At 38.1% G+C, this 11,777-nt stretch overlaps 1 protein-coding gene across 4 annotated transcripts in view; it reads left to right on the top strand.

Moving 5' to 3' along the window:
* The window catches only part of BTBD3 (BTB domain containing 3), a 34,284-nt gene extending 24,840 nt beyond the window's left edge, over nt 1–9,444 (top strand). For all 4 annotated transcript variants that reach the window (XM_025469301.3, XM_035705397.2, XM_035705396.2 and 1 more), the window contains exons 2-5: nt 43–313; nt 815–905; nt 1,485–1,603; nt 4,966–9,444. In XM_025469301.3, the coding sequence (XP_025325086.1) occupies nt 171–313; nt 815–905; nt 1,485–1,603; nt 4,966–5,998 (1,386 nt within the window). In that variant the 5' untranslated portion in view covers nt 43–170 and the 3' untranslated portion in view covers nt 5,999–9,444. The remainder of the gene's footprint in view (nt 1–42; nt 314–814; nt 906–1,484; nt 1,604–4,965) is intronic.
* The last annotated feature ends 2,333 nt before the right edge of the window (nt 9,445–11,777 follow it).

The following is an 11,777-nucleotide window of genomic DNA, read 5'->3' as shown; positions in this document are numbered from 1 at the left end:
AAAAGAACATGAAATGTCTCACCTTCTTCTTGATGCTTCCAGAGACGGTAAAGAATAGGTCCAAGAAAAGCTCGAAGACAAATACCAGCAGCAGCAACAGCGGCAGCAGCAGCAAGTTGCCCCCAGTTTGTTATGAAATAATTACCTTGAAGACTAAAAAGAAGAAGAAGATGGCTGCTGATATATTCCCTCGTAAAAAACCAGCCAACTCCAGCAGCACCACTGTCCAGCAGTACCACCAGCAGAATCTCAGTAATAACAACCTTATTCCGGCCCCAAACTGGCAGGGTCTTTATCCTACCATTCGAGAAAGGTAAGTGCCAGACCAGCATATTTACTTTAAAAGTTTTCCTGTGTTGGAAGTTTCTGCTTTTGCACAACCTGTAATGTATTTTAACATAAATCTGTGTTTCCTCTTTTCCCAGAAGCTTTATTGGTAATGGAAAACTGCCTTGTATCTTTTCCAAAACAGTACAGCTGTTTTCCTCTTAGATAAAAATGTTTCTGCAAGCTGTAACATTTAAGTGACAGGCTTGTGTCTACGGACCATGGAAGGTTTGAAGATAGAAACCTATTATTTGTCCTTAGTCTTATGAAAAGTTTGGATAACTTTTTGCCTTTTTTTTTTTAACTTTAGTTACTTCCCATGTGTTTGCAATGATTACAAACAGTTGTTTAGTGGAATCTGTATTTGTAGTTCTGCCCTGAAGTTACTAAACTTTGCTAAGCTTGTGAGTCTTGTGGGATTTGCATGTTGGGAGGGGGTATTAAAAATGCTGGCTGCTGTGAATTAATAAATTGCCTCTGTTTATAGAAATGCAGTGATGTTCAATAATGATTTGATGGCAGATGTACATTTTGTGGTTGGGCCACCAGGTGGGACTCAGCGGTTGCCAGGACACAAAGTAAGCAACAGCTGCATTACCGGTTTAGTCCTGAGATTTACAAAGAGGGACCCTCTCCTCTTCATAAGCCTGAAACTTGGTTGGGGTGGGCAGCTTGCTGATGGCAGGCAGTGCGTGTTTCGCCCATCACAGAGAAGGCATAGCCTCTCCAAAGGGTCTTTAGCCACGCTTAATTTTTTTTCTTTGTGTCTTTCTACCCTGCTTTACATCCCACACAAAAATATGCCCTCTTAACTCTCCAGTCATGGGAAGTTGTTGTGACAGGTTAGGAAAGTCATGTTTACTCTTCCCCTAGAAATTTGGTTAGATAAGCTTTTATTTTATTTATTTTGTAATGAGGGAACTTACACATTAATTCCTTAAAGCTTTGAGGTAATTAGCAGCATAAAGGCTGGCTTGCATGAACATCTATCTTCTGCTTTCACAGCAGGATACACATTAGACCTTGGCTTTGAAGAAAGAGCAGGTGTAGTTGCTTCATGTCCACTAAACCTGATTGCTTGGAGTTGTTTTTCTGGACTGATTTACTGAAAATGCTTTCAGTTTAGTGCATGAAATAAGATTTCCTTTTCTCCACAGTATGTTTTAGCTGTTGGGAGCTCTGTGTTCCATGCAATGTTTTACGGAGAACTTGCTGAGGACAAAGATGAAATCCGTATACCAGATGTCGAACCTGCTGCTTTTCTCGCTATGCTGAAGTAAGCATCGTTCATTTGCTTAGAAAGAGTTTGTTTATGCTGTGTTTGTACTCTGCTGGCTTCACAGTTAAATATAAGTTCTGTGTAACTGAAAGGGAGACTGATGAAGAAAGAGGGTGCTGCTTACCTTGTAAATGTTTTTGGAGAAAACTACTGTGCATCTTTTGGGACAAAAGCATGTGGAATGGTGCAGGCATTTGCAATGACACCTTGGCATGGGATTTGAGACCAAGTGGCACGTATAGTGATTTGATTTTTAACGACTTAAAATTAAAAATCACTTTGTCATGGAGGATTGTCTATTACAATCTCTCTGACAGCATTGTGTATGAAGTCTTTAAAGATATAAATTATATTTTGTTTCACAATTCCAGAAATTCTGCACTCCATTTAAGTACCATTAGTTAAGAGATTGCTGAATTTTCTAGGAATTATTGTTTCTTGTCAGCAGATATAAAACTTACTGTGTTAGGAATGCCTGGGCGGCTCAGAGGTTGAGAGTCTGCCTTTGGCCCAGGGCATGATCCTGGAGTCCTAGGATCGAGTCCCACATTGGGCTCCCTGCATGGAGCCTGCTTCTCCCTCTGCCTCTCTCTCTCTCTCTGTCTCTCATGAATAGATAAATAAAAAATCTTAAAAAAAAATTATTTAAAACTTACTGTGTTAAAATATCTGATCTTTGTATGTACATACATACCATACATACAGGTACTCTTACATAAAACCAGATACCATTTCTCAAAGATAAAGAAATATTTGATAGTAGAAGAAACATTTTTGAGAGATATGAATAGTTTTCTATAGTTTTATATGTATTTTTACAAGAAAATTTTAATTGGTAATATAAAAATATAAACATGTAAGATATATACTTAAAAAATATAATCAGCTTCTTTGATGTGCACTGGTGGTGTTAGTGTGATAAGTAAGGTTTTATGATTTTTGTTAAATCCTTATTCTAGCACACCAAGTATATCAAGAGTTCAAGGTTATCTGCTGCTGTGGGCATTTTGGTTCCCTGGAATAAATGTGTTTGTTAAATTTTTCTGTGTCAACAAATTGGACGATAATCCCACAAATGCTTAAAATGTTGCAAGATATTTATTGTCTACTTCTACTGAGAAATAAGTACTCTAGTCAATTGTAGAACTTAAAAGTATTCAATTCTTTATTTATGTTGTAGTTTTGAAATCAGATTGCTTCTGACTGAAACTTCACAATGGGAAATAGGGAAATGAAAGATAAGTGAGCATGTGAAGTACCAAAAGGTAAACTAATCCACCACTTTTAAACAACCAACACTTAGTGACCTTTATAATCTTCTAGAGGTACATGTACAGAAACCAGTTTTACCTGAGGGTTTTGTTTTTTTTTTCCAGTCAAATCAGCTTTGTATATTTGACATTGTCTCTTGCTGAGGAGAACGCTAACACTAGTTCAGCATTTTGACTGCACTGCAGTCCAGTAGAGTGTCCTGTTGTTTCAGCCAGAATAGATACATAATTAAGAAACACAAGTAAGAATTATAAAGTTACATTTCACTCAAGTCATTCTGTAGGCATTTTTTCTTACAAATACATTACCTAGAATATATCTCAATACAGCTTTTTAAAATGATACATACAGTGGTAAGAATCAGAAATGAAGTAAGGTGCCGTTTGCTGTTGGGCCATAGTTAGTACTGCACTGTTGCCATGGACAGTGGGGGCCAGGTTTTCCAGACCATGCATTGTATGGCTGAGTAGCCAGTATTCCTAGAAAGGGAGTTGTCAAGAAAAGGGGGAAGACTGCTCACTTGACAATCCGGGGTAAGAGGCACAACGTGCTGACCTTGTTCAGATTCTTCCCCAGCATCCTGGTTCTCAGGTCAGAACATCACTGAGCTGCCGGTATGTTGTGAGTTAGTCTTGCCAGGTATATTATGGCTTAGCATATCAGAAGAGAAGAGCTTCTAGGGAGCAAAAATGGAAGTTTCATTTGTGATTGTGGATGTTTTTCTTATTGTCATCACTGTGGGATTTTTTACTTGTGCAGAAGCCATTGCTAATTTTTTGTCATATATGTTTTACTGTTTTAAAATGTAGAAATTAAAGGAAAACTTCACAGCAAGTAGCTAAACATCTTAGCATTAGCTAGAAAAATATAAAAATTAAGTATTAACAGCATGTATTTTTCACCCGTATGTAGTTCTCACTGACTCTCGTACTCAACCATACCAGTCTAAAAGAAGCAGATGATTTTTGTCTTTACATACCATTTTGGGAGGCTGCCACCATTCCCCCAAATCACAAGAAATGTTCTCTCATCCTGACATAGGGATACCTTACAGAATCATAAAAATAAGTGCATATTTAGGCTTTCTTGCTTTTTTGTCTTTTAATTAAATATATCCAGAAATAATAGTCTTTAATTCTGAAGGTAGAAGAAATGTGTGGAGAAGAAAGAGTTTAGAGTTTGAAGGAAAAAAAAAAGCCAGATACAAAGCCTATGTCGGATTGTTGAAATTCATATTTGATAATCTGTTGAACTTTAAAGCTACTTGAAAAATATCTTGCTTAATTTCAGGTTTTATTTTGTGTTAAGGAAAAATTCAAGTCCTGCCTAGTTAAAAGAATTAAGATGTAATCATTGCCAACATTATAGTATTAAAGGCATTTGTTTCTTTCTGAATGTACAGAGAAAATTTAAAAATAAAACTATGTATATCTGTGTATATATATCGAGAGAGAGAGCGCACTCTTCTAAAACATAAGATTATTCTTTAAAAAAAAGGATTTTACGTATTTGTTTGAAAGAGAGAGAGAGCATGAGGAAGGAGGGGGGTGGCAGTGGAAAGAAGCAGACTCTCCACAGAGCAGGGAGCCCAACAGGACATAGGCTCCAGGACACAGGGCTCAATCCCAGGCAGGACCTCTGGATCATGACCTAAGCCAAAGGCAGACACTTAACCAACTGAGCCACCAAGTACTCTGGAGATTATTTTTTGATTAAATATAAGATGGTGTATTTAACAGAAATTTTGCTATTTTTTGCTAATACTAACTTTGGTATATAGTTTTTTTTTTCAAACAGCTCTAGTATCTTTTTTTTTTTTTTTTTTTTGAGAAGACATTGAATGCAGGTTATAAAATAGAGGCTAGAATGGTAACAGAAAGTTAATATCTTTAGTTATACAAATTTACTGCTGAGTTGGAATATTAATAATTAATGAACATATTTCAGATGTTCCCTTAATCCCAATCATTTTTATAATAACTGTCACATAAGATGACTTTCTTGGAACTAACTTGAAAGTAGTTGCATCTTGTTGGACACATTCATTTTGTGAAAATTCCATTTACATGCTGTGTGCTCTCTTTCAGATATATCTATTGTGATGAAATTGACTTGGCTGCTGACACAGTGCTGGCCACTCTTTATGCTGCCAAAAAGTACATTGTCCCTCACCTCGCCCGAGCCTGCGTTAATTTCCTGGAGACCAGCCTGAGCGCCAAGAACGCCTGTGTACTCCTCTCCCAGAGCTGCCTGTTTGAGGAGCCAGACCTGACCCAGCGTTGCTGGGAGGTGATCGATGCCCAGGCTGAGTTAGCTCTCAAGTCTGAGGGATTCTGCGATATCGACTTCCAGACTCTAGAAAGTATCCTCCGCAGGGAAACTCTGAATGCCAAAGAAATTGTGGTTTTTGAGGCAGCTCTCAACTGGGCTGAAGTGGAATGCCAGCGACAAGATCTAGCTTTGAGCATTGAAAATAAACGCAAGGTCCTTGGAAAGGCACTTTACTTAATCCGCATACCCACAATGGCCCTGGATGATTTTGCAAATGGTGCTGCCCAGTCAGGAGTTTTAACTCTCAATGAGACCAATGACATTTTCCTCTGGTACACTGCAGCCAAAAAGCCCGAGTTGCAGTTTGTAAGTAAAGCCCGCAAGGGCCTCGTCCCCCAGCGCTGTCACCGTTTCCAATCATGTGCCTATCGTAGCAACCAGTGGCGTTATCGGGGCCGCTGTGACAGCATCCAGTTCGCAGTTGATAAGAGAGTGTTCATTGCTGGCTTTGGGCTGTATGGCTCCAGCTGTGGTTCTGCAGAGTATAGCGCCAAGATTGAACTCAAGCGGCAGGGCGTTGTTCTGGGGCAGAACTTGAGCAAGTACTTCTCAGATGGCTCCAGCAATACTTTCCCCGTGTGGTTTGAGTACCCAGTGCAGATTGAACCAGACACCTTCTACACAGCCAGCGTGATACTGGATGGAAATGAACTCAGCTACTTTGGACAAGAAGGCATGACGGAAGTTCAGTGTGGCAAGGTGACTGTCCAGTTTCAGTGCTCCTCAGATAGTACCAATGGCACTGGGGTGCAAGGAGGGCAGATCCCTGAACTCATATTCTATGCTTGAAAACACCTCCCAAAGCAGTGTGAGCTCTGAGGTGCGCATCTGGTTCCTACTTGCTTATACTTAGCTCATCTGCAGATCAGCGCAGGTAATTCGTAATGAATGAAGCTGTAGGCAGTTTCTTAATTTCTTTCAAACTTTTAATTATGTATAGGCAAAAATGCAGCATTCAGCTTTTAACTATATGCTTAAAAGAGCCAAGTTCTTATTTAAGGCTTTGTGGTTTTTAGAGTTGCATCTATACACCCGAGGAGAATTTGTGCTCTTTTCCAACTGCTCCATTGACCTCCCAGTTTTGTCTCTCTCAGAATTTCTGGGTCACCTTGAATTTCCTTTAGGGCTTTATTTTGACAATAGAAATAAATATTCTAAAATAATAATGAGTTATTTTTAAAGAGAACTCCCCCCCTTCCCCAAATTACATGTAAACCTCAGTGTACAATTTTGAAAGAAGCTTTGCTTCGTAATAAATAATAATTTAGAAAGTAGACGATAGTTTTGTTTAGCTCTTGTTTCATTTTAAGTATTTTACTCTGGGCATTATTTTTTCTTAAATCCAAAATTCATAAGATTGTTAAATGTTAAACACTGCAAAGTATCAATGTAAAATAGGAAATTGGATGTTTGCTTAGGCCAGGACTTCTACTACAAGCAGGTTTTTATCCTTTTAGTTTAGAAGACAAACTATTGCAGTACAGACACTTCTTTTGGAACTAAATTACACATTTTTATTGTCATTGGGGAAAATCACAAGCCTATTAATTTAAACTAAAACAGCTTAGAAAGGAAACCTAAAGAAGTCCCATTCTACAAATAGTCTATTTGATGGCGTGATAGAACACACCATTTGAAAAAGCCAGTCTTCTCCCCACTTTGCTTCTGATCCCCACTATTTGCTTGTTTTTATAAGTCATACTGTATAGAATTCTTATGCCCTTTTTCCCATGAAAAGAGGACCAAACAATTCTTCAGATGTGTGGAGTAATAATTAGTTTTGTAGCACTACATGTTAATGTAATAAGATACTTTTATTCTTTGATTTTTCTTTTTTCTTTTTAATCCAAAATACACTTTACCTGATCTACTTTGACCACATACTATCTTCTTAGTTATAATTATGTCCTGTTCCAGACTGCTAGAATTTGGTCTTTGGCTATCTTAAAGTGCCAATATATGCCTGCAGGGTTTTTTAAAAAAAGTCTGGAGCGATACATTTGATTGTAACTGATATTCACTGCATCAGCATCACATCCAGCCCTCTTATTTTTACACGGCTAATGTAAACAAAGGAGGGAAAAGCTCATCCAAAAATTCTCCTTCAGTGATGGCTTGTGATGGTTTAGTGCCTGTGACCCTGGTAGTGTCCAATGTGTTCACTGCCAGTTGAAGTATCCATGTCTTTCTGGGCAGCTTTTCTGCTCAGTGTGATCCTGAGATGGCTTCCCCCACCACCCAGAGTGTGGTCCCTGGCCGCCTCCTTCTCCTGCTCTGCGAGTCCCAAGCTGGCTTGTCTGGAGCCAGGGGTTAGTCCTGGGGTGGGTGGGTGGGTGTGTGCACGTCGTGGGCGTCCATGCACGTCCATGTGCATGCAAGTGTGTTTGCCGACTCAGGCATTGTCTCCTCCCTGCCTGGCCAGTATAAGAGGTCAGACAGAAATGGTCCCCATGCTGGCCCTAGCAAGGCCCCAGTAAGTGACTACCCTTATCTTATTCACTGTGCTTCTGGGCCACTTTTCCCCCCCAGTCGTGGGGTTTTTGCTTTTGGCCAGCTTCCCTGGTGGAGGAGAACACTGGATTATGGGAAATGTTTTAATCATGTTTGCCATTACCTATGCCTGTTAGCATAGGTGATCAAAAGCTGTTACTGGTGATTTTAGATGAGTACTCCCAGGACAACTTTCCAAAATTATCTAACAACTATTTCTTATTAGGAAGATGACAGATAGTAGTTTTGGCAAAGTATTTATGAAATAAAGGTGTGTTTTCAATTTAAAAATAGTTCTGTAAAGGATTTTGCTTTTAAATTATGATTAAACATTTCGGTAACTCATAGCTACCATGCAAATTGGTAGACTATATACCTGATTAGAAGGCACTCATTTTTAAGCCAGAGAAGAAGAAACCTGATTTAACACTAATGTCATCAGATCAGATTGTTGAGGTGGGTGTGATAACCTTAGATTAAAGATTGTTCATTTAGTAACGTTCACTGTCAGCACTCCTGTTAGCAAGATGCCCTCCATGTGGCTAGGGAACTGCTGGGTGAAAGCCGAGGGAGATCTTGTACACTGGGGGTATAAGAGCTTGATTTTATGTTAATTATTATTACCTAAAAAACAAAAGACAGATTCATCACCTAATTGGCTGGTGTTGAGAGCCATGAGTTAAATTTGAAAATTGTATTTAGAATAAGAAATTTTGTATTTTGAATCCTATTCTCCCTGTTGCATTTTCAACATGGAATGAAAGCTAATGTGCTTGCTTCATTTTCTTTGGTAATCTCGAATTTTGTAGCTTTTAAAACTAGAAAACCATTGTTCTGACAAGACAGGCAACTCTAGTGTAAAAACACATCTTTATTAAACAGAATACTCTGTAGATGCTTTTCCCAATGTATCTGGCAGTCTTTGTCGTTGTTCATACTGGGGATAAAGGGGAACTAGGCTAGCAGTTCTAATGTAACATTCTTTAAGCATATCTTAATATAGTATTTAAGTAAATGGTCTAATTTCTACATAATTATTGCACTGAACTGTCTTTTTTGTTTTTAAGGTGTTTAAATAAGCTCGGCTAATTCAAGACACTAGCCATTTGTGCAGAGTGCTTGAATTTAGTAGCTTACAGCATTATTTATGAAGGAAAAATATATAAATATGAAGTACCTCATGTTGAATGTTATTGTACTGTATTTTTAATGTAACAGTGCAGATCTTGTTAGACACATGAATGTGTATAATCATGTTAAATGCAAATAAAAATAAAATTGGTTCATAGATTTGTTTTCCTTAGCATTTTTGTAGGTCCCTTGAAACAGTAAAAAATCCATTCTGGCACTTTTGGTGCCACTACGTTTTGCAGAGATGGTTTTGCAGGAACATTTGTTTGCTAAGTATTCAGATATCTTTGATCCCTAAAGATGTAAAAATTTGAGGTAAAAGCATAAGAGAACAATGAATATGTTAATCAATCGCATTGTTCAAAGCCTGACTGTGAAGTTAATGAGAGGAAATGAATGGATGCATTTATATTCCCTATATGAAACTCGTGCTTTGCTGGCAGTCTGATGCTATAGTTGCTCACATGTCTGTGGATCTGACTGTATAAAGGGGTGTGGATACTGAATCACATCTAGCTTTAGATGTAACCAGTGCTGCTTGTTCCTGCTGTGTTATAATAGCTGGAGTGTCTGAATGAAAAAAAATAAATGTCATATGAGAATTTTGAATATAATTTTTATGTGCTCAACTAGTTTTCCATTTTATTTGCCCATATAAGTAATATATACACATGTGTACACATTTATACATAATTATATAATACACATACATATATTTTTTCTCTGCAGCTTTCTGTTGCTTTTATACTAGAGTTTATCGTGAAACCCTTTATATTTGTTTAATCCTTCATCTACTCAGGGTTCAGCTTCTACAGCAGCATACCTACTCAAAGGATTTTTGGAATTATTCCAGAGAATAAAGAAACTGAAAATATTCATTCTACTCAGCTTAATTACAGATACAACCTGAATTGCAAAGGTCTTTAATCCAGGAAGGTCAGCAGTTTTCTCTATTGCTGTTTAAACTTAATCCACATATGGTTGTTTTCAGTATCCCAAAACAATTGGAAATGATCCTCCCCCTTTGTTGGCATCCAGGAGCAACATGTCACTGAAATTATACTTTCTTCCTTGTGGACTCTGTGGCTTGTCTACAAAAGCAATGAACTTAAACTTGGCAAAAAATTGAAAGGAGGAAAGTATTCCTGAGGAACTAAGTCATAAAACGTAGAGGCCAAAAGAAGTAAGTGGCCCTGAAAAATCTGTGGTTCCCCTAAGTGTTCGTTAGAGTCGGACTCTGGGTGCCTTTGAGATGTGTCCGTGGAAGTTGAATACACTTTTGATTTCTAATTAATACATTTCAACATCTTTTTTAATGAGCTTTTTATGTTTAGTGACCAACTGCTCCCTTTGCTCAACTCATGTTATTCTCCACTTCTTAAAATATATCATCTAACAAAACTAAAACGGGAAATTTTTCAAAAATAGAATTTCCTTACTTGTTTCTATAACCACTGTAAGTGTTGGTGAAAAGAGCTTCTCAGTTAAGATACTGTCCTGTTGGCGGGATGGAAGTATTTGTGAGGAAGAGTTGGAGGTGGTGGTTGACCCTGTCACACACCAAGCATAAGACACTAGCAGCATAGATGAGTCGCTGAAGAACCTTTGGGTACATTTCTAGCTTGGGCATCTCCCCTCTGCTGCCTCTTTTAAGCCTTTTTTGAAAAAGAGTGGCAGGGGAGTTGACTGTGCCAACCCTAACTACCCTTATGACCCTTGTTTTCTGTTTGCCTGTTCACTTAAATGTCCATTGGAGAGCAGTTTTGCTAGCAGATGCTATTTTGTACTCTACCATCTATAAAGTCCTTAACCTCAAGATAAAGAGTTAAAACACCTGCTCTTTTCTTTGTCAAATCTGTACTTTAAACAGTTCTGTGTACTGGATGTGATTAAAGTTAACTATTCAACTACCAGCACTTAATACAAGTTTACCACAGCTGATTTCTCTTTTTTTTTAATATTTTTTTTTTATTTTTATTTTTTTTTTTTTGATTTCTCTTTAAGCTGGTTTTGGTAGTAACCAGTCTAACTGCTATGAAAGCTGTGTGTTAGACCTCAAGAATGGTGTCCCTTTTCCCTTCATGGAACAACAGTACAGAAAATTATTTAAAAATTAAGGCACACACAAAAAAATTAAGGCACATTTTTGTTTATGGCGTTGGTGAGCAGTTCGTATTTAACAGACTATGTCTTACATCAGTTTGTTTTAGAGGAGTGCAATTATACCTGAAAAAAAGTCAAAAAAGTCCTACTAGTAGCCTTAATTTTAGCATGAAGTGCTGCAAGAAAGCTTTACAAGCAGCAGATAGCTAGCACAGAGACTGTTGTGAGAAACCAAAGAAGCCATGAGATATTTTGATATGTAGCAGTCTTTACCATAGCTGTACAATTTGCATTTTCCTTCCTAAACTACTATATTCAAAAAATAGTCAAAAGAAAGAAGACAATTTAAGGAAAGCTGCAAATAGTCTTTCAGGGCTTGAAGCAGAGGGTAGCACCTTCTGCTGTACAGTAGAAGCATAAAAATGTACTTTTAAAAAAAATGTACTTTTGAGGGATACTCGATTTCTGTGCTTAATCAGCTCTAAACTTGAAATTATTTCAGTGCCCCTTATAATAGTGCCAGAACAAACAGTACACCTGAGCCTTAACCAATTCAAAATTAAAGACGTATTCCAATTCTAAGAATGTTTGGAGGCATTGATGGACTACTCCCTGTTTCCTAGATAAAAAAGGTTTAATGGAGCAGCCCCGGTGGCTCAGCGGTTTAGCGCGCCGCCTACAGCCCGGGGCGTGATCCTGGAGACCCGGGATCGAGTCCCATGTGGGGCTCCCTGCATGGAGCCTGCTTCTCCCTCTGCCTGTGTCTCTGCCTCTCTCTCTCTCTCTCTCTCCCCTCTCTGTGTATTCTCATGAATGAATAAATAAAATCTTAAAAAAAAAAAGG

Source organism: Canis lupus, chromosome 24 (assembly GCF_003254725.2).
Source record: "Canis lupus dingo isolate Sandy chromosome 24, ASM325472v2, whole genome shotgun sequence".
NCBI classification, from domain to species: Eukaryota; Metazoa; Chordata; class Mammalia; order Carnivora; family Canidae; genus Canis; species Canis lupus.
The sequence above is the reverse complement of the archived record's forward strand: the minus strand, read 5'-3'. Positions and strand labels throughout refer to the sequence as shown.